Raw genomic sequence first — 21,949 nt, forward strand, 5'->3', positions numbered from 1 at the left:
AGGTGATGTGGGATTCCCACTCTGTATGCTGTGAATACCATTGGTTAATAAAGAAACTGTCTTGGGCCTGTGCAGGGAATAGCAGTAGATGGGGAAAGCTAAACTGAATGCTGGGAGAAAGAGGGAGGAGTTAGAAAGAAGCCATGCAGCCCTGCTGGAGACAGATGCTGGGCACTTTACCCGGTAAGCCACAGCCATGTGGCAATACACAGATTACTAGAAATGGGTTAAATTAAGGTATAAGTGTTAGCAGATAAGAAGCTAGAACTAATGGGCCAAGTAGTGATTTAATTAATACAATTTTTGTGTGGTTATTTCAGGTCTGAGCTGCTGGGCAGTAGGAAATGAGCTAGCAGCCTCCTACAACAAAACACCACCTCTCTTTCACCCAGTTTCTCCAGTAATACCTATTCATCCTCTGTTGTTCTCCAGCCTTTAACATTCACTGGGGACTCAGTTAGCAGAAATCAAGTGTTTCTCATAGGGTCATCTCTTACAGGCTGATTCCCTTTGTACTGTCACAGATCATACAACCCTTGTCTCATGAAAGATTGAGTGTGTTTCTGCTTCTCTGGCACAGTGAGTGATACCATGAGCTCCCCACTCACAAGGCAGCCTGTGAAGGGTTCTTCTGTTCCATGTCTGACTCTTCTTCAATTCAAACAGTTTAGCTGGAGACTGTTCTCAATTGTAACACTTTCATGTACTTAGCTGTTATAAAGTCCCGGTCTTCATACGGGATGTCCATATTGTCTTTTTTTCCTGTCACAATTCTTCCCTTACATGGGCAAATTCTTTCTGACTAAAATGCCCAGGCTCAGTTGCATGCCTTAGAGCTCACAACAAAGGCCATACAACAGTTGCCACATCCTGCTTGTGACTCTGTCTCATACCTACAACTTTTGGAGATCTCACTCAACACACTCTCCAGTCTCTAAGTTATTTAGGAGAATTACCATACTTTCTTTACTTTGAGAACCCAATAAAGGAGATGGTGTTTATCTTGCATGTCTTGGTTCATCCAGGTAGATGTGCTCAAGGTGAGGTTATTTTTTTTTCTCTAAATTGGCTAATCCCCTGGGACATCAGCTATACCATAGATGTCAGTGTGTGAGACATAAAAACATAAGATGTGGCTAAGACAAGGAGTAATTGTAAAACTAATTTCTGAGAGCAAGCACATCAGGTTATCAAGAAAAGAGAATAGTATATGGGTGACTTCCTGAAAGCCCCTCTGTTTTTTCCTCATCAAATGTCATGGGGCCATCTCTCAAATCTCTGGTTTTGCTCTTGAAATAAGACCTGTAGGGCCCTTGATGTGACTTCTGCAAGTTTCTCCAATCTCCCACACATCTAGTAATGCGTTGACACCATACTCCAGTGATGTCTTCCTCACCGGTGTCATGCCTCTCATCAGCTGGTGACTCTCCCCAAGTGGTATGATAAATGTCACCCTGCCCTAGAACAAGGTGCCAGGGCTCCACTTCTGTCAGGCAGGAACTTCTCCAGGTGGAAAGCTGACGTAACCCTTTGAGCATCACAGAAAGACATTTCCCAGAGTGTCATTGCTGCTTACAGTGGGAGGGGGCAGCCCCTGAAGTCACTCTCTGTGTTATAAGGTACCTGGATCTGTGGAGGAGAGAGTTCTATAAGATCTTTCCAGGTGACAGGTCTTCCTTAGTGCATTCTGAAGGGACAAGACCACCATGATCTTGGCAATAATCCTCTTCATGGCTGCTTGCCTCCTGGTTCTGGGTGTCAGTATATGGCTTCTTATGGAGGAGATCTTCACTGTCCGTATTCCTGTTCCCATCACCCACCGGGTGAGATTTCACATTCTACACTACGTATTCCAGCTGACACTAACATTGGTAAGTTTTGTTTTCAACAACTGTGTTCTGCCTGGTGTAGACAAAATTCCAGCCTTGGGAAAGGATTTGGCAAAGATCCATATAATTTAAGAGCGCCTGATAATATACACTGGTCAGTGATGATGACAGACATTGTGATAAGGACTTTGTAAACACTGTGGCCCTATGTACAGTGTCCATTAAATTCTCTCAGTTCATATACTACTAGCATGGGGACAGTTACTTTGGAAGAAATTCATGGAGAAGGTTTCTGATGAGGACTGTAGAGTCTGTGTGATAAAAATTGGGGGAGGAATTATGTGTGGTGGTCCTACCTTGGTAGAGTAGCATAAAGCTACCTGTTCATCACCAGTTGGGAAAAACAGGCCTACTGTTCTTTTGGTAGAAATAGAGTCTTCAGTTAGGTGTAGAAGGGTTTGACATGTTGTGATGCCCTGGTCCCCATGGTTCTTGATATATTTTGCATGTTTGAAACCAGAAGTCTTAAACCACAGCACAAGATTTTAGTACCTTCTTGGTATAGGTTGTTCCCATTTAATTTTTAAAATGTTTTTATTATTTGATAGTTTCATATAATGTATTTAGATAATATTCACCCTTTTTACTTCTCCTGCTACTTCTACCCTCTCTACTCCCTGCCCATGCGACTTTGATTTTTTTTTAATTAATTCATTTATTTTTATCAAGTCAAGTTTCTGTATTCTTGGGAGTTGAGCCTGCCCTGGAGTCTTGTTCACCACCAGGGGTCACATCATTTAATAAACAGGCTTTTTCTCAAACAGATGCTATCGCATGTCAATAGCCCCTCAGCTAGCACTGGAGTTCTGTGTCCACCTTTCTCCCCTCTGTGCTGAAAGTTCAGTCTGGCTTGTGCTTGAGGAGGTCTTGTACAAACTGTGTGAGTTTGTATATGCTACAGTCTTGGTATGTCCAGAGGCCACTGTTTCTTTCAAGTTTTCTACTTCCTCTAGCTTTTATAATCTTTCTGTACATCTTTCTGTGAAGACCTCTGAGCCTGGGAGAGGAGTTTGATACAGATGTCCCATATAGAACTAAGAACTCCATAGTGTTTTAATTCTCTGCATTACTACTGTTATTATTTTAAAATTTTGGGAAGGGCAAAATAGTATTGTATTTTTCTTCTTAGACTCTGTTCTCGAGCTTTGAAAATTAAAAGAGAGATTAGCTGGAGATAGATGGTTTTTGGTATTTATCACTTTATTTGAATATCTAATGGGTATAAACTAAAATGTGGTTAGATCTGAGGGTTTATATTTTATTTTGACACAGAATCATAAAGTCATAGAGAAATGAGAAAGGAAAGGTGCTTACTGAATACAAGATAAATAGAGTGACTAAAAACTGGGTTGGGCATCTGTGCCGTACCAAGCTTGCTGAAAAGTATAAGTTGGAGACGGACCTGAAGATGAGTGTCAGGAGACAGACCAGTCCTTGTCATCCCGCTCTGGGAAATGTCTCTTAGAACCTTCCATCCTCAGTGTATTACAGAAAAGAAGAGACAAAACTCCCTCCTCCTTACTTCCTAGCAAACAAAGAGGCTTACGCACGGAGCCAATGCGGTGCTGTGTTTATCCCTCACGACACTCTCAGTCTCTGTGTGTGGGCCCAATGGGACTGTGCACTGTGGCACACTGGGCCTCGAATCCAGGTGCCAATCAAGGCTTCCAGGACAGAGGTGAATGCCGAAGACAAACATCACTCATAGCTTCCCTTCTAGTAGCAAATGATGCACACTCATGTTGAACATGCCCAACCTGCTCTCAGAACAGTGCCCTGAGTGGAAGCTGACTCTGGCGAAGAAAAGGCAGGAGGAGACCATGAATTCTGCTAGGGAGAGGCAGAAGAAACCTGCCTTACTGAGAGGTGACACCTGAGCTAGCAGCTTAAAGGTGGTGAGGGAAGAGGCACATGGGTATCTTGTTAGCTAAGATATCCAGGGGCCTGGACTTTGGATGTTCAGTCTGGAGTTCAGTGTAGTGGAACAGGAGAGGAGGGGAAGGGAAGAGGGTGGCATTAGGGGGTGTGGTTGCAGACTGTATAAACTCTTAAAGGTGTCCTAAGATCATTGGTGTTTCCCCAATAAGATGAAAGGCCACGTGGCAAGTAAACTCACAAATGTCTAATCTTCCAGGTGGAATCCACCACCAGGACATTTGTTGGTGTCTGCCAATATGTTTAGGAGTAAAAAGTTGAAATCACTAACCCAGTACCCATGTCAGTGTTTTAAGTGGCCCACTTGTTGGTCCCCAGCTGCTCAGCAGCTCTGACCTGAAAAAATCACACAGAAACTGTATTAATTAAACCACTGCTTGGTCCACTAGCTTCTTATAGGCTAACTCTTACATATTAATTTAACCCATTTCTACTCATCTGTATATTTGCCACGTGGCTATGGCTTACCAGCTGAAGTTCCCAGTGTCTGTCTCTAGTGGGGCTACATGGCTTCTCTCTTACTCTGCTTCCTTTCTCCCAGCATTCAATTTAGTTTTGCCTGCCTAGCTCTGTTCCCCTATAGCTCTGCTATAGGCCCAAGGCAGTTCTTTTAATAACCAATGGCATTCACAGCATACAGAGGGGAATCCCACATCATGTCAGTCAGTACAGAAGTCATAGTCCAAAGTTGTCCTGTTGTGAGACATTTGTGGCTACCAGGTTCTAGTCTCACCTTTTCCTCCTCAAAAATCTAAAGTACCTGTGGTGGTTTGAAAGAAAATGACCCCTGAAGGGAATGACACTATTAGGAGGTAGGGCTTTGTTGGAGGAAGTGTGTCACTATTGGGGTAGGCTTTGAAGTCTCCTATGCTCAAGATACTGCCCAAGTGTCTGAGTCTACTTCCTGTTGCCTGCATATCAAGATGTAGCAGCTTTCTCCAGCGCTCTCTGCCTGAACACCACCATGCCACCCCATCATGCTGATAATGGACTAACCCTCTAACACTGTCAACTGCCACCTCAATTAAATGTTTTCCTTGATGAGGATTGCCACGGCCATGGTGTCTCTTTATAGCAATAGAAACCCTAACTATGACAGTGGCCTTGACTTTCAGGCTTACCAGTGGATTCTATCCCTGTCATTCACACTTAAAAAACACCACAGAGTTTCTGACAAGCACATAGTTGATGCTCAGACTATCATGGATAAGGTAATCACCATAAGCAAACTTCACCATTTGGTAATTTTCATAACCCATCCACTTTATACCACCCAGAAGTCCTAGAGTACATACGCATTAATCTTGCTTTGTGGATGAGAGAATTATGAGAATAGTTGTCACTGAGTCACCTAGTTTGGAGAAGAAATTGAAGTAGGCATGGGCCTCACAGCTACAAAGGATGCACCGAGAAACTTCAAGTCTCTGTGATAGGCTTTGGGCCAGTACTCAACTTTACTGTGTACTGTGTGTGACAGAGGCTATCATGTGAGTCATAAAATGGCCATGGGACTAGAAATAGTGGCTCTCCTCATATTTTTGTTTGGATCTTTGTGTTTGTTTTTGATCAATCAAAACAAAACATAAACACTATACATAGCTACAGCTCTGGCTGTCCTGGGATTCACTATGTAGACCAGGCTGGCCTCCAACTCATAGAGACCTGCTTGCCTCAGCCTTTTAAATGCTGTGATTAAAGGCGTGCACCACCACACTCAGTCTCGTGATGTATTTTTAAGGAATGGGAAAATCAATGTGAAGAGGCACCGATGTACTTAGGAGACGAAGTGCCAGGTGAGAGAAACGAGCTGGGAGCTAGCATAGGATCAAAACTGTGGGACCACTGTTGCAAAGGCCACTGGGAAATCCTGACGACAAAGAGGAGGAGTTTCTCTCCTAGTTTGTGTCCCTCATTTCCTAGACCTTCACAACTAGGCACTGGTTTACTTACAGGAAACAATTCCATCCAATTAGAAGCTTTGGCCAAGTCCTGAGTTGACCCATACAGTACCCTGGGCCACAGCAGTAGGGAGGAAGGAATGGATGACTGTGGAAGGCAGCCAACTGTCTTTTCCTTCTGTCTCTCTGCAGGGGAATTTACTAGAAAAGATGAAAATTTGCTCCATGCCCCACTTTTTCCGCTTCATCCAAGACCTGGTGGTGCCAAAGAATAACTATGGTGTGTCGGTAAAGAACTTGCATTTTGGAACAATCCCTGTGAGGCTATTCCAGCCCAAGACTGCCTCCTCTGGCCTCCGACGAGGCATCATCTTCTACCACGGAGGAGGTTGTGTGTTTGGCGGCCTGGGTAAGAAGTGTCTCTGAGGTAGAGGGAAGGAGGGGGGTTCTCACAACGGACATAACTACAACCACATTCCATTGGGAATTCTTGGGAGGGATACAAAGAAAGCAGCGGCAGAAATCCTTCTGAGGAGGCCTGACAGAGCCCAAGGGTTATGCCAGTCAATAAGGTTGTGGTTTCCATGGAAACACCTTCTATAATAAGCCTTAGTCCAGGAGGGGACACAGTGTCACTAGCAGCCAAGTTTTTGGTGTAATTCCTCCCTTCCATTCCTTCCCAAAGCCACTGGCTCATCTGAGATCCCCAAATCACATATCCTCAGCTCTGACGAACCACTACAGTGTGACACCTCTGTACCCACTGCACCCTTTCAGTTAGGCGTCTCTTCTCCATTTCTTACTTGTAGGCTGTTCTGTTTTAGGAACTACGGGGTCTTAAAACATGCCTCATAGAACATTTCTGCAATCTAGCCCCTTCTTTGTCCCCTGTGATATCCTCTCCCAGCCAGTGACTTTTTGTCCCCTGCTGCACTTACTCTGCTGTAGCAGCATGCTGTGCTGAGCTGTGCTGCTGTGCTGAGCTGTGCTGAGCTGTGCTGCTGTGCTGAACTGTGCTGAGCTGCGCTGCTGTGCTGAGCTGTGCTGAGCTGTGCTGAGCTGTGCTGCTGTGCTGAGCTGCGCTGCTGCGCTGAGCTGCGCTTCTGTACTGAGCTGCGCTGCTGTGTTGAGCTGTGCTGAGCTGCGCTGCTGTGCTGAGCTCATCCCTCCTGGTCTTCTGGGCATGCTGTTTTGTTCTCAAAACATGTCCCCCATAGCTGGCTTGGAATGGGTGAATACCCTTTTGATCTTGAATCTTTTCACAAATGGCCTTTCTCAAGTGGCCTCCCCCAATATCTACCTACAGAATTTTTCTGCCATTCTGAGGTTAAACACCTACCCTCCAGCTCCACCCATGACATCTTACTTGTTAAATGTCTTTATGGCATTTGTTACCACATCAGCTTTCTTTGGTTCCCCAATCCCTGTGTTCCTTTATTTCCTGTCTTTCTGCCCCTAGAAAGAATGGGAATGCTTAGAGAGAGAGAGACCTGTGTGGTCTGTGTTGCCGGATCCCTAGCGCTTGGCCTTATTGTTTGTAATTTTTGACTGACTTATAAACACGTGGATATAATTATCTATTGATGGTTGAGTGCAAGGGTAAATTTGCAAAGGAACAAATGGTTGAATGAGTGAGAAGCATGGACATAGGTAGACAAGGATGGCCCTCTCCGTTCGTAGAACAGGAGGAGATGGGGAATACTTGCTGCCACCTAGTGGCAGAAATATTTGTGGCTCTTCTACACCTGAAAGTGTTGAATATGATGCCCCCAAATTAACTATGATTAGAACCCCGTGGGGTCCCATCCCTGTCCAGCAGCAGTTTTCAGTCTCAGAAACCCTTGGAAGCATCTCCTAGATTGTCAGGCTCTTCAGTGGTGTAAAACACCCATAGAGATGCTCCTTATATGAGAAGCTGAAGTCCTGCCGTGCCTTTGGTTCAACCCTGCCCTATCCACTCCAAGCAGAGTGAGTGACAGGTACAAAACTCTAAAACTGGAGCAACTAGGGGCCCTTAGTTGGAGGTAGGATGTGAGTGAGACAGAGCGTAGAGAAGCTGGACCGGTGGAAGGGTCCAGATCATGACTAAAAGGGACTCCAGACTGACTGTCCATTAATGTCACACCCGCTCCCAGTCCCTTCCTACAAGTCAGTTCAGTCCCTGCCAAAGGCAGTCCCAGACATCTGTACTCAGGGGAGCCTGGATGAGGCAAATATATAGCAAGGTGTGGAAGCACAATTGTTCTGAGCTTTAACGCAGGAGCTGGCCTCCTGCCTCGGCTGACACTCCTCGACGCGTTGGCCTCAGCACCTGGTTTCAGTTCTTACCAGATCATCGAAAGACCTTGTTTCCACCTAGCCATTGCCCATCATCACTACATTACTTGGTGAGATGTACAAAATCCTAGTTCTTGGTTCCTACTTCAGAGTTGCCGGTCCAGTGGGTCCTGAGCAGAACACGTGTACACAGGGCATCTAGTACCTCTGCATGCCTGCAGCCAGGGCTGGACAGGGCTGAGTTTAGAACACCTCTCGGGTTCTAGGCCTGGAGCTGGACCTGAATGTGCAACCCAGTAATCTTAGAGGCTCCACCTTCTGGAAGTTCAGATATACTCCCCATAACTGAACTGCTCCATCCAGCCTTTGTATATTTCCTATTCAATATGAAACATACAAAATTGTTACAAGGCCACTTTTGTCTACAGAGTGAGTTCCAGGATATCTAAGACTACACAGAGAAACCCTGTTTCACAAGAACAAAAAAAAAGAATTATTAAACTCATTCTAAACTCCACAATCTTAGCTTTGTCCATTTCAGACTCCCCAGGCGTTTTAGTCCTCAGTGTCCTCACTATAAAGCTCAATGATACAGAATATGGGCCCCAAATCCCCTTGAGCCCTGAGAATGATAACTGGCTTTCCCTGGAAGATCTGGCTACAGTCACTTCAGAGGTGACAAGAATCAGAAGACAGGAAGTCTGTCATCTCCTTACTCATAGCAGAAGCTTCTGTCTCAGGGCTGTGGTAGAGAGTTCTAGATCCTCCTCATGGACTGCATTGGACCTGCTCTTGTCTTACAGATTGTTACCACAACACATGTAGCTACCTGGCCCGGGAGACGGATTCGGTGTTGCTGTCAGTGGGGTGAGTCCCTTACAATAGACACTGACTTCAGCAGGTACCAATGAGCCCTGATAGGGTGAGTACGAGATTAGATTGCCTTGCTCTGCTCTGGACCAGTCTGTGGCCATTTAGTAAATGAGGTAGAAAGGTGCACTGTGATGTGAAGGAATCTAGGTAGTGAAAAGTTAAATAAAACAAAACAACGGTTCAAAGACCACTGGTAGCTCAAGTTCCAGGAGAATCCAATGCCCTCTTCTGGTTCCTGTGGGCATTGCACCATGTGCACAAACCCACACAAAGACTGATACACATAATTACAAACTAAACGAAAAATAGTTTAAAAAAAAATTTACCACCGCAAAAGGCAACTTAAAGAAGAGAGAATTTATTTCAGTCTAATGGGAATGATTCCAGGAGGGTAAGAGTCCATCATGACTAGGAGGCATGGCAGCGTGTGGCAGGCAAGGCCGTAGGAGTAGCAAGCCCAGAGCTCACATGCTCAACAGCAAGCACAGGAAGTGGGACAAGGCTATAAACACCCCAAATCCACTGGAAGTGGCATACACAAGGAGACCATCCCTCTTCTCTTCTCTCTTGCTGCCCTTCACTCTCTTCTCTTCCCTGTTATGTCCGGCTGAACCACCCTCATCTTGACTTTAACTTTAGCCTCCCCATGTTTCCAGACAGGCAATAAGACATGTCATTGCCCTGTACTCTTCATGACTTGTTTTCCCACTTTCAACTTGCATAATTCTCTGTGGGATTTGTTGGTCTATATGTATTTGAATGGAGAATCTCCGCCAATCCGTCACTGGGCAGGTTATTCAAAGTCAAATCAAAAACCACGAGGATAGCCCCAGGCTAGTTCCCTTCCTGGCACTGTGAAAATACACCCTGACCAAAGCAGGAGAAAGGTTCATTTTAGCTTGCAACTCTGGGTCACAGATTGTCATTAAGGAATGCCAAGGCAGGGACTTGAAGGCAGCATGCTTACTAGTCCACAAAGTTCCTCTGACCAAGGAACTTACTTCACGGCCAAGTACAACAGGAAACATGGAGAACTGTTTCTTGCTTGTTGGCTTGGAGGCTCATGTTTAACAGCCTAGGGTTACCTGCCCAGGGAATGGTGCTGTCCACAGTGGTATTGGCCATCCTGTACCAATTAACAGTCAAGACAATCATCCCACACAGACACCCCACAACCAGTTTTATTTATTTATTTATTTATTTATTTTTGTTTTGCTTTGTTTTTGAGACAGGGTTTCTCTGTGTAACAGCCCTGGCTGCTCTGGGACTTGTTTTGCAAACCAAGCTGGCCTTGAACTCACAGAGATTTGCCTGCCTTTGCCTTTGAGTGTGGTTCAGGCCACAGGTCAATTTGATCTAGGAAGTTCCTTAATTGAGGTTCGCCTCTCAGATAATTATAGGCTCCATCTGATGACAGTTGAAGCTAATCAGGGCATCATCTTTATTTGTTTGGGTCATTCTTAAGGTTCAGTCAGGCTCTGTCTCCTCTGGGCATAGAGAGTGCTATTTGAATAGCCCCCACTAAACCCTGTATGTGTTAGCATTCTGTATGCTTGTTTGTTTGTTTTTTTCCTCCTTAGGTACCGCAAGCTTCCTGACCACCATCACCCTTCTGCTTTCCAGGATTGCCTGAATGCCACCATCCACTTCTTGAAAGACCTGAAAACCTATGGGGTAGACCCTGCTCGATTGGTTGTTAGTGGAGAAAGCATAGGAGCTGGGGCAGTAGCCATTATCACCCAGGTGTTATTGGGCAGGCAAGATCTCCCTCGGTTTCGGGCTCAGGTTCTGATTTATCCAATCACCCAGGTGGTCAATTTTCAGTTACCATCTTACCAGCAGAATCAAAACGCCCCATTCCTACCTAGAAAATTTTTGATGACTTGTGCGTGTAAGTATTTGGCCATTGACCTCTCCTGGATGGATGCTATGTTGAAAGGTACAAATATACCCCCAGACTACTGGAAGAAGTATAAGAAATGGCTCGGCTCTGACAACATCCCCCAAAGATTCAAGAGCCAAGACCTACAACCCAAGTTTCCTGGACCTTTTAATGAGACTGCCTATTTGGAAACCACACGCATTTTTGATTTGGAAGCTTCACCTCTCCTAGCAGATGACAAGACCATTGCTCAGCTTCCCGAAGCATTCCTGGTGAGCTGCGAGTATGATGTTCTCCGCGATGACTGCTTGCTCTACAAGAAACGCTTGGAGGACCAGGGGGTCCCTGTGACCTGGTGCCATGTAGAAGATGGCTTTCACGGATGCATACTTTTATTTGATAAGGGCATTTTCTCTTTTCCTTGTTCACATGAGGTTATGAATTCTACAGTCAGTTACATAAAGGGCATATGAGGTCTTGAGGGTGAAGTCAGTAGTTAAACAATTGCTTAGCATGCACAATTAAAACTTCAGCACTGCAAACAAACAACCCTAAAGAAACAAGTAAACAAGCAGAATGAAAAACAAAAACAAAACCCATAAAGGAAAATAGAGAAAAAGAAGTATACGACAGCACACATAAGTGGGATAAGTCAAGGATGACCTCTGACATCAGCAAAGGATTTGATGATTCGCTGCTGGTCAGATCCCCTTGAGTTGGTTCATCTTATTGTCTCCTCAACTGGTTTCAAATTATATCACAAGGACTCTGTCTTATAGAGCAGTTTAGTCTCTGATAGATACAAAAGTTGAAGGTGGTTGAACTGTAGCAAAGGAAAGGATGCTGAAGAGGAGAAGCGAGTCACTTCTTCTTTATGGTTATAACTCAATTGGCTTCTACCTTTGACAATGAATACCTGGTCACTTTTGCTGCTGTGACCAAATATCTGACAAGAAGCAACTTAAGGAAGGAAAAGTTTATTTTGTTCATGTTTTTATAGAGGAGTCCACCATGAAAGCCATGGCAACAGAAGCATGAGGTGGTTGGTCATATTGCATTAGAAGCCAGAAAGCAGAGAGCAGATAGGGAAGGAGCTGGGCCACAAGACTTCAAGTCCCGACCCAATGGCTTGCTTCCTCCAGTAAGACTCCAGCCCCTAAAAGTTCCCCAACCATTTAAGGCAGTACCATCAGCTAGGAATTAAATATCCAAATGAGCTGAAGGAGGGCATTTCACATTCATGACTTCTGTGTGTTCTTGGGGAATCTTGTAATACAAAACTAATTGATTTCACCTTTGAAAGTTCCTATTAGTCTTTTGTTCAAAAGCCAAAAGTCTCTTTTGATATCAAGACAATTACATAATTTTGAACCTCTGTAAAGAAAAGAAAAAAGAGAAAAACAAACAAACAAAACAACCAACAACAAAGCAACCTATGCTTCCACTAAACAACAGAACAAACATTTCTGTTCTAAAAATATAAACAAGAAGAAAACGAGTTAAGTAAAGACCAAAATTCAGCAGAGAAAATATCCAATCCTATATCTCGATGCCTGTCATTTTGGCTTTGTGTTACCTTACCTTTCCATGCTGGTAAGCTTTAATTTGCAATGTGACACAATCTAGAATCACCTGGGAAGAGTCTCAGGAAGGGATTGTCTACATTGTCTACATTGGGTTGGACTATGGTCATGTCTGGGGAGGGGAACATCTCAAGTTTATTGATGTGGGTAAACCTAACCCACCATAGGAGCCACCATTCCCTAGACAAGGGCTCACACTGTATGAAGGTGGAGAACTCAGTCTGAGCACAAGCAAGCAAGTGAGCACGCTTGCATTCATTTCTGCTCTTTACTGTGGCTGTGATGTGACCAACTGTTTGAAGTTCCTGCCTTGACTTTCCCAGAACGATAAACTGTAACTTGGAATTGTAAGCTGAAATAAACCTCTCCTCCCCTAAATTGTTTTTTTTTGGGGGGGTCAGGATATTTTTATATAGCAAAAGAAATGAAACTAGGGCAGAAATTGATACTTCAAAGTGGGATCATTGTTGTAATAAACCTGACCATGTGATTTTGGGCACCTGAAACTATTTTGTCAAAAAAAAAAAAACAGGTGAAAATGTTAGGGATGTTGCTGGAAATTCCATTGACTGACAGAAGCAGAGATTAATGGACCTTTCTAGTGGGAACTTAGAAGAAAATGTTTGGAGTAGCAGAGATAGTGAAGACCCAGATCATGAATGAGGACTTCATTGGAATGAAGATAAGGGCTGTTACTGTGGCATTTTGACCAAGAATATGGGACTCTGGCTTCTTCTTTCTTATGAGAACCTGAGAACCCAATTCAAGCTGAATTACGAGATGATGAACTAGTTTGTTTGACAGAAGAAATTGCAGACCAGGAGAGCATTCAGGCTGATGCTGAGAGAGGAACTGTAACTGATGCAGAGGTACCCACCCTTGAAATGCTGAACTGGGACAATAAAGGGACATCCTAAGGGCAAGACTTCACCATCGGAGGCACCATCTTGTGGTGCTCCTAGTTAATTCCAATAGGGAAAGACTAAAGGTAGCAGGCCACCTTTCTTTGAAAGCAAATGCCCAGGATAATGTGTTCTTGGGGTTCATACACAGAAGTGGTGATACAAGGGGGCTGGGCTACATCTCAAACTGCCATAAATGTCATCCCTAGGTAGCTGGATTTGAAGGCATGAAAGATACAATATTAGAGAGCATTGTGGAGATCAGCTGAGGCTTAGTATAGTGTGACAGGATCAGAACCCCTGTAGAGAGGCTTTGAGGGGCCACTGGATTAAGCTGTAAAGATGAAGCCTCAATTGCAATTGAGGCCCCATGATATTGGAGATGCCAGAACTGTGAGATGCCCACCAACCATAGCTGCAATTGTGGACTGGAGCTGCACTAAGCCTAAGGGAGAAGCAGTATATGGTATAGAAGGCAGAGTAAAAGAAAGTGGAGCTACTGAAGGCCTTTGGAATCAAAATTACATTATGAGCCCCAAAAGCTGGATATTAGAGCTATATGATTTTATATTATTTCTGCTGGAGTTTAGTTTTGCTTTTTTTTTTTTTGCTATAACCTGTTCTGCCTTTTTGGAGTAGAAATGTTACTGAGCTATTGCATGATATAAGAATATAAGTTGGTTTTTTTTATTCTAATTTTATAGGAACTCACAATTAAGATACTTTGGACTATATTATATATAATGAAAAAAGGCCTTGAGGACAGTGAGTAGATGCTACAGGGTAAAAGTAATGTGTTTGTGTATCGAGTTGTCAAGGAGTGGTAAAGTACGGTAGTTAGCTGTAGTTATCAACTTGACCTAATCTAGAATCACCCAGGAGGTCGGAGATCGCCTACATTGGGCTAACCTGTGGGTGATTACCCTAAATTAACTGTGGGAAGTCTCAGCCTGCTGTGGACAACAACATTCCTTAGGTAGGGAGTCTTGAAATTGAGCTGTATACATGTAAACAAGCAAGTACATACTTATTAAACTTCTCCCTGGTCTTTACTATGGATGTGATGTTACTGTTTGAAGTTCATGACCTCCCAAAATCATGAACGGCAATCTAGAATTCTAGCTGAAATAAATGAAATTTTACTTTAAGTTTTTTCCCCCCCGTTGGGATATTTCATCCCAGCAACCGAAATGAAAGTAGGACAGTTTACCTCTGTTGCCTACAACTCTTGGGCTAGCATCACTCCACATCTGCATCTTTTCTCGGCAGATACCTCATGAACTGGCACCACCAACATCCTGAAGTCTTCTTCAATAGACTAAGAGTCAACGGAGTAGTATTGTCATCACAGTTCACTTCATTTTGAGATGGTTGTCTAATTAACCTCAGATTCCATTATTCTTTTTTCCTTGAAGTTTCTAACCATCCAGTCAGACCATTAGAAACTCTACTATAGACCTGTACCACCTCATTCTGACCATTGTCTGCTACACATGAAATGGAAAATTTAATGTCCCACTGAGATTCTGACCATCAACAATTCTTCAGGGTCCAAATCTGGGTTGTAAGAATCTTCCCAGGGATGAAGTGGGGAGAAGGGATCAGTGCTGTGCACCGTCACCTTTCCTTCTTCTCCAACAGTCACTTCGTGATGGGAAACTTGGGCTCTGCAAAATTCTGGGGTTCATAGTTCAGGTTGTTAGCCATACAGTCCTCATGGGCTCCTATCAGATACTGCTATCTTGCTCTTCGGCTTGCTAGGCTCCAAAACATACAGAAAGGCATTCGTAAATGCACTTTCTTTATAAATTATATATTTTAGTCTATATGGCAAGACAAAAAAGGAAGGGAGGAAGAAAGAAGGGAAAGAAGAAGAAAAGAAAGATGAGAAAACCCTCACACATGCTGAGGTGCTCAGTTTCTGCCCAAATCAGTGGCTATCTCCAAGTCATTTTTCAAAGGGAGAGTATTTACTCTGTGGAGTCTCCAGGTCATTTACTCTTAAACTCTGGGGTCTGCCTTGTAATTCTTTGGGTGTCGCTGTATCTGCTAGATCATAAGTGGGACAGGAGCTTCCACGATAGCTCAGATGACCCTCAGCACTTTCTCTTGCTTTAACATGATAGCTTTTTATCCAACCCTGGAGTTGAGTTCAAATACCTGGAATGTAAGGATTTATCCTCAAGATCTGTGAAATCCATGATCGAAAATTCTCCTCCTCATGAAAATTTAATTGAAATCTCAAAATTAACACTTGCGAGGCCAGGGAGATGAGTCAGACACAAGCCTAGTGACCTGAGTTGGATCTGTATAAAAAGCCAGATGTGGTGCACATCTATAATCCCAGGACACTTAAAGCAAGATAGGAGGCAGAGACGGGAGAACTGGTTGGAATTCTTTGAGTAAGCTAGTCTAGAGCATTCAGCACAGTGACAAAGGTGGCAAGAGAGACCCACCTCTAAAACAACATGGAAGGAAGCTGGGCATGGTGGTGTATGCCTTTAATCCCAGTGTTGGAGCCCACAAGAGTCTATGTGAATGCACAGCTAACAGACCAATAGGCAGACCCACAGGAAGTGTATACGTACACATCCACATGGAAGAATCTGTTTTGCAGAGCTGTGGAAACACTTGCCTTTTGGAAAAGTCATGCTTATATCGCGAAAATCTTGGGAGGCCATGATTCACCCTTTGAAGTAGAATTCATTCCCCAAAGACCTCAGCAGTGTAATTTCTTCTGCATGGGCAACAGAATCCATTTCCCCACACCATGAGGCTTTAGAGTGACCACATTTATTCTTCGTTCTAACAACCAAATTTACATAGCGTCAACCCCACAAAATTACCTGCTAACAGACCACATAGAAATTTATGTAGAAGACAAGCATTGAGCAAAAAAAAAAAAAAAAGCAAAAAGCAGTGTGCCCCACTTTTACTAACAACAAATCTTGGTGTTACCAAAGCTGGTTATTACAAAAGAAATTGGATGAGGAGAATGAGTGAATCCAGGATTCAGGGCTGTTTAGTAACTTATCTCATGGTTTGGAAGGTCAGGTATTTCCCCTTGGATGCTGGCTCTTTCCTGGGTCATGTCACCAGTTCTGGAGTGAAGCTTTGTCAGGTTTTACCTGCTCTTTTGGTGATTTTGATATGCATATTATCATTCTCCCTGCCTATGGAATTTTCCAGCTATGTCTTTAAAAAGTAGAAAGCTCATGGAGATCACCCCTTCTTTTTCTTCTTCTCTGTGCCCCTTCACTTCACTTTGTCCTTTCTCCTGAAAAATAAAGGACATACAGAGGTAATGTCCTGAGTCAATCTTTTTACCCTCAGATCTTCACCTACCATAGCATCCTATTCTGAGTCCTGAGGGGTACTGAGGCGGGTACTCAAAACCCTCGATATCCCAGAATCCAAGAGGCAGAGGCAAACAGATCTCTGTGAGTTTGATGTCAGTTTGGTCTACAAAGTGAGTCCCAGGACAGCCAGGACTGTTTTACAGAGAAACCTGTCCTGAACCCCCACCCCCCAAAAAAGCCCTACAATGTGAAATAAAAAAGAAATCTTAAAAATGTGTCCTCTTAAAGACACACGCATGCACACACACACTTTTAATGGTTGTGATGTTTCAGAAATAAGTCCAGATGTGAATATGCTAAGCAGAATACATTCGGAAGAATTACTTTACAAAGTTCTAGAGATTCATATTGAAGGAACATGAACTGTGAATCCTAAATATTGAGGTTTTCATAAGCCAAATGCAAATGGAAATTGAAGCTATTCTCCTGACAAACTTGATTCATTTATTCCCAGGAGACAGGAGTCTTGTAATATTGCAGAACCCAGCAGAATTGTTGCTTGTGGGAAGTGGTGACCAAAACAGTCTGTCAACTTTAGTAACAGCAAGAGACTGTAAAATAGCAAATTTGCACAAAAAAATGGAGGGACTTAGAATTATATAATATTAATCAAGGATCATGCTGTTATCAATTTGTTGACCTTCCCTGTCACCTGGATATCCTGTCCCTTTAAGAGACAAGATCCACCCATTCCCAATCTCCCCTCCCAACCTCCCACCAAGACAAGCTGATCTCTGTGCCTTCTCTCCACTCTCTCTGTGTCCTTCCCTCTTCCGAAGAGGTAACTACTGCCTCTCTCCCTTCTCCTCTTCCGCCTTTTCTTTCTTCTCTCTTTCCTGTCTCGTTCCTCTTTCTCTGTCTCCCCTTTTTTCTCTTCCCTTCTCCCCTCTCCTCCATAACCCCTTTTGTTTATACCAGTCCCAAAACTCACTAAATAAACTCTATACCCAAGCTCTCTCTGCATGGCGTATCTGTCTGTCTGTCTCCTAGCCAATGCAGTCTCCCATCCACCAGGGGACCTGCCAGGGTCACGGTGCAGAATATCTTTCACATGCAACCCCATATTCTTTCTCATATATAGACTCCATCTTATCATACATGTGTGATATATACCCATACATATATGTGTATATATTTAGACCAATGAACATGGTAAATATTGGGTGATGAGGAAGAACTGCAGTCCTTAAGGACATGTGAGTTGTTAAAAAGAATATAAAGCTATGGGGCTGGAGAGATGGCTCAGAGGTTAAGAGCATTGCCTGCTCTTCCAAAGGTCCTGAGTTCAATTCCCAACAACCACATGGTGGCTCACAACCATCTGTAATGGAGTCTGGTGCCCCTTCTGGCCTGCAGGCATACACACAGACAGAATATTGTATACATAATAAATAAATAAATATTTTTTAAAAAAAGAATATAAAGCTAATTGCTTTATTCAATTCAACTCCGTCATGAACTTCTTGGGGGTCGATAGTAGGTAAATACATAAAAATATATTTGATAGTGAAAGTGTAAAATTAAATGTGAAGCCCCATGGCTTCAAAATGACTGTTTTAGTTGTCTAGAAGTTGGTTGAAATGTATAGACTTCTGATCTGGTTAATTTTGTTGTATGATTTTGCAAATTCTAGTAGTTTTACTTTTTTTTTTTCTAAAAAAAAAAAAAAAGAGGCCTTGGACAGTTTGTTACCTTGAATGATATAGTAAAATCCATGCTCTTTCATAAAGGACTCAAGATAAAGCAAGGGCAGAAATCATGGGATCCCAGGTGATAGCCTATTTGGTAAGTTGCCCCAGAGATTAGAGATAAATCGCTTTTTTATCATACCTGATAGTAAAGTTAAGACATGGAAGTCAGCCAGTTGCAAAACCAAAGGGTAAGTGGGTCATTGTTGAAAAGATATTCTATAATCTGTCATGTTTCTTGCCCCAGCCAGTGTTTGGAAAATTCTGAATTATGAGATTCTCTTCCCATGCCAGCCTGAGGGTGGATGTCTTAGTTACTTTTCTATTGCTGTTATAAGACAGCATGACCAAGGCAACTTATAGAAGAAAGACTTTGTTTAGAATTTAGAGTTTCAGAAGGTGGGTCCATGAGCATCACGTCAAGGAACATGGCACCAGGCAACATGGTGCCAAAGCAGTATCTGAGAGCTACATCTTGAGACATCATGTATTATTACAGGAATTTGGGGAAATCCTTTTGTGGTCATCAGATAATACAAGAGAAGTTGGGTCCCCTTCTTGGGGTCCCTAGTTTTACTAATAAAAATTTAAAGCTGAGTGTAGTAGTGCACACCTTTAATCCCAGCACTTGGGAGGCAGAGGCAGGTGGAACTCTGTGAGTTTGAGGCCAGCCTAATCTACAGAGTGAGTTCCAGGACAGTCAGATCTACATAGTGAGACCCTGTCTTGGAAAAAAAAAGCTAAATAACTAAATAAATTTAGTAATGGACTTACACAAATGCTCAAAGACAATTTTTCTCTTTGGGCCATATTATTTTTATTAATAATTTTGGGATTTCATACCATGCATACCATCACACTCACTTCTCAGTCCTCCCAGGTTTTCCATCACCCTTGTGACCCTCCTGACCACCACCAAAAGAGGAGAAGAAAGAAAGAAAATCCCATAAGTCCAATTTGTGTTACCCATATACTTTCTAGGGCATGGTCAAACTCTCAGTAGATAGCCCCTTAAAGAAAACTGAGTCCTTCCCTACTTGTGTACCCTGCCAGAAGCCCTCCATTGTAGAGAACTACACATCCGCATCCTTACTTATCACAAGTATTTTTCCAAGACAGATTTACTCTGTGTGTAGCCCTATCTCTCCTGGAACTAGTTCTGTAGACCATGCTGGCCTTGAGGTGGCATAGATCTGCTTACCTCTGCCTCCTGAGTATGGGACTAATGTGTGAGCCACTATACCTGGCCACGTTTTTCTTTTGTGCAATGAGATGTTTAATGTCTTGATTTTTTTCTTTCCCCCTTCCTACCATTCTTGTTCTTTCTTATATTTTTTTGTCTTTCCTGCATTTTGCTTCTTTGTCCTTTTTCTTCTAACTTTGTCCTGCTTTCTCTTTCCCTGCCCCTTTCCTTTATTCCATTCACTTATTATTTTTGTCACAATTAAATTTTTTTTGTCCCTCAGTTGACAGTATCCCATTTGCACATCTTTAGTCATGGGTGTTATAGTAGTTCACTTTAGTCAATTTTAAGTCTATTTCTACACCTCATTTGGTGGTGGAGTTATTACAGTGAGTTCTTTTCTGTACTCTGACTGGTTGATTGGGAGCAGAGCTCTCAAGAGAATGTGGCTGATCAGGTCAAACCAGAAGATGCAGCCACTCCAACATTGGGAAAAAAATGCAAAAGTATCAAAATGATTGCTCGAGTCACCCAATGAGCAATTCCAAAGGTACATAAGTGGTTGAAGTGCCAGAGAAGTAATCAAAAACCCAACTGCAAGAAATGTTGATGGCAGTACAGAGGTAGCACAACCCTTAAATTCAGCACTTTGGAGGCAGAGGCAGGCGGATCTCTGTAAATTCAAGCCCAGCCTACTCTACAAGGGAGTTCCAGGACAGCCAGGGATACAGAGAAACTCTGTCTAAGAAAGAAAGAAAGGAAGAAAGAAAGAAAGAAAGAAAGAAAGAAAGAAAGAAAGAGGGAAGAAGAAAGGAAGGTTAACATCAATGATGAAATAAACAAGCAAATAGAATGAGGAAGCGAATTGAATTGAAGATAAAGAAGTCAACAATATCTCTGAGAATTTCAGCCCTGTATCTGAGAACTTCAGCCTGGAATTTGAGATTTGGGGGAAAATATATGTTGGGAATGAAAAACTCAGTAAATAAAACTACAGTGATAAGCATTATCAAGATACCAGATCAAGCAGAGAGGAGAAAAACAAGTATGGAAGGAAAGGCCAATATGACATCTATCTAGAATTTTTTTAAAAAAGAACAACCACAAGCTTCAAGAACCCTGGCAAATGATCTAGAGATCAAACCTAACAATTTATGGGTAGAAGGAGCTGAGATAAAAATTAAAGACATACGGGTGGTGGTGGCACAAGCCTTTAGTTTCATCACTTGGGAGGTAGAGGCAGATGGTTCTCTAAGTTACAGGCCAGTTTGGTCTTCAGAATGAGTTTCAGGACAGCCAGGACTACCCAGGGCTATACCACCCACCCTGTCTCAAAAACAAAAGAAAACACAAAGTAAAAATTAAAGCATAAAAATCTATCTAATGAAAATAAAACAGAAACAATGCCAAATCTCGGGAAAAAAAATCATAGTTTTCCAAGTACCAGAGGCATTTAAAATCCCAAGGAGACATGATCTAGACCTAAAATATTCATTACAGAAACAGCATTGTGGCTGAGAGAAAAATCACCACCTCAATTACTAAAGGAGAACCATCAGAACAACAGAGGACTTCTCAACAGAAGCCCTAAAAGCCAGCAAATCCTGGCATGATACATTTCAAACTCAAGTGAAAACAAACCCCAACAGTCGACCACAAGCACTATCTCCAAAAAAGTTACATTAGCACCAGTTGAAGCAGCAAGGAAGACAGATACAAGTCAAGCACACCTCAGTACTAAAACACCTAAAGGAATATCACACACAAAGAAATGGAAAGGGGGTTCTTAATCAGAAGAGCACAAGAGAGAACATATTTCATAAAAGAAAAAAAGGGTCTTAGAAAAATAAGAATGATCCAAACCCCAAAACAGCTAGATGGAAAGAAGAAATAAAAATAAAATCCTGGTAGATAATGAGTTGTCCTCATCAACCTAAACCATGAAACCCAATATAGACAAGTTCAACAGAACTGCCATATACGGGCAGCCCATGCATGTTTCAGCATTGCCAGGGCATAAATAAATAATAATAATAATAAAGGTAATAATGAACTGAAGATAAAGAACATGACAAAGAATCAACGAAAGAAACTTTTTTCCCCCAAAACAAGATCAACAAAAACTTAGTCTAACTAATAAATATAAATAATTCAAGAAAACCAAACATGGAAAAAGAGGCGTTAAACAGATGACAGTGAAATCCAGAGGGTTATTAGGAAGGTCTTTGAAATCTTGGAAAATCTAGAAGCAGTGGGCAACTTTCTAAGACACATATCAACTACCAAAATTAAATCAAGATGATATGAACAATTTCCACAGATCTGTAAATGAACAATGAGATTGAAGTGTCACAATGAACAACTGATGCAGCAATCAGTAAAAGAGATGTGACGTGTGTGTGTGTGTGTGTGGGTCTTCTATCTATCTGTTGCTTTCATTGGTTAATTAATAAAGAATTAACCTGGCCTGATAGGTCGGA

General features: G+C 42.6%; 1 protein-coding gene across 1 annotated transcript; it reads left to right on the forward strand.

Moving 5' to 3' along the window:
* Positions 1 to 1,706: 1,706 nt before the first annotated feature.
* On the forward strand, positions 1,707 to 11,227 carry LOC101996882 (arylacetamide deacetylase-like 4). The gene is made up of 4 exons (XM_005353754.1): positions 1,707 to 1,871; positions 5,915 to 6,131; positions 8,803 to 8,866; positions 10,453 to 11,227. Exons 1-4 carry the CDS (start codon positions 1,707 to 1,709, stop codon positions 11,225 to 11,227), a joined length of 1,221 nt encoding a protein of 406 aa, XP_005353811.1.
* Positions 11,228 to 21,949: the final 10,722 nt, after the last annotated feature.

The sequence above is a fragment of the Microtus ochrogaster genome, chromosome 10 (genome assembly GCF_000317375.1).
Source record: "Microtus ochrogaster isolate Prairie Vole_2 chromosome 10, MicOch1.0, whole genome shotgun sequence".
NCBI lineage: Eukaryota > Metazoa > Chordata > Mammalia > Rodentia > Cricetidae > Microtus > Microtus ochrogaster.

What these genes read in the sequence shown, in the direction of transcription:
- LOC101996882 (XM_005353754.1), top strand. Translation starts at nt 1,707, where the DNA reads ATGATCTTGGCAATAATCCTCTTCATGGCTGCTTGCCTCCTGGTTCTG. An exon ending in TTGTGTGTTTGGCGGCCTGG is followed by an intron (nt 6,132 to 8,802) that starts GTAAGAAGTGTC and finishes CTTGTCTTACAG; the next exon opens with ATTGTTACCACAACACATGT. An exon ending in TCGGTGTTGCTGTCAGTGGG is followed by an intron (nt 8,867 to 10,452) that starts GTGAGTCCCTTA and finishes TTTCCTCCTTAG; the next exon opens with GTACCGCAAGCTTCCTGACC.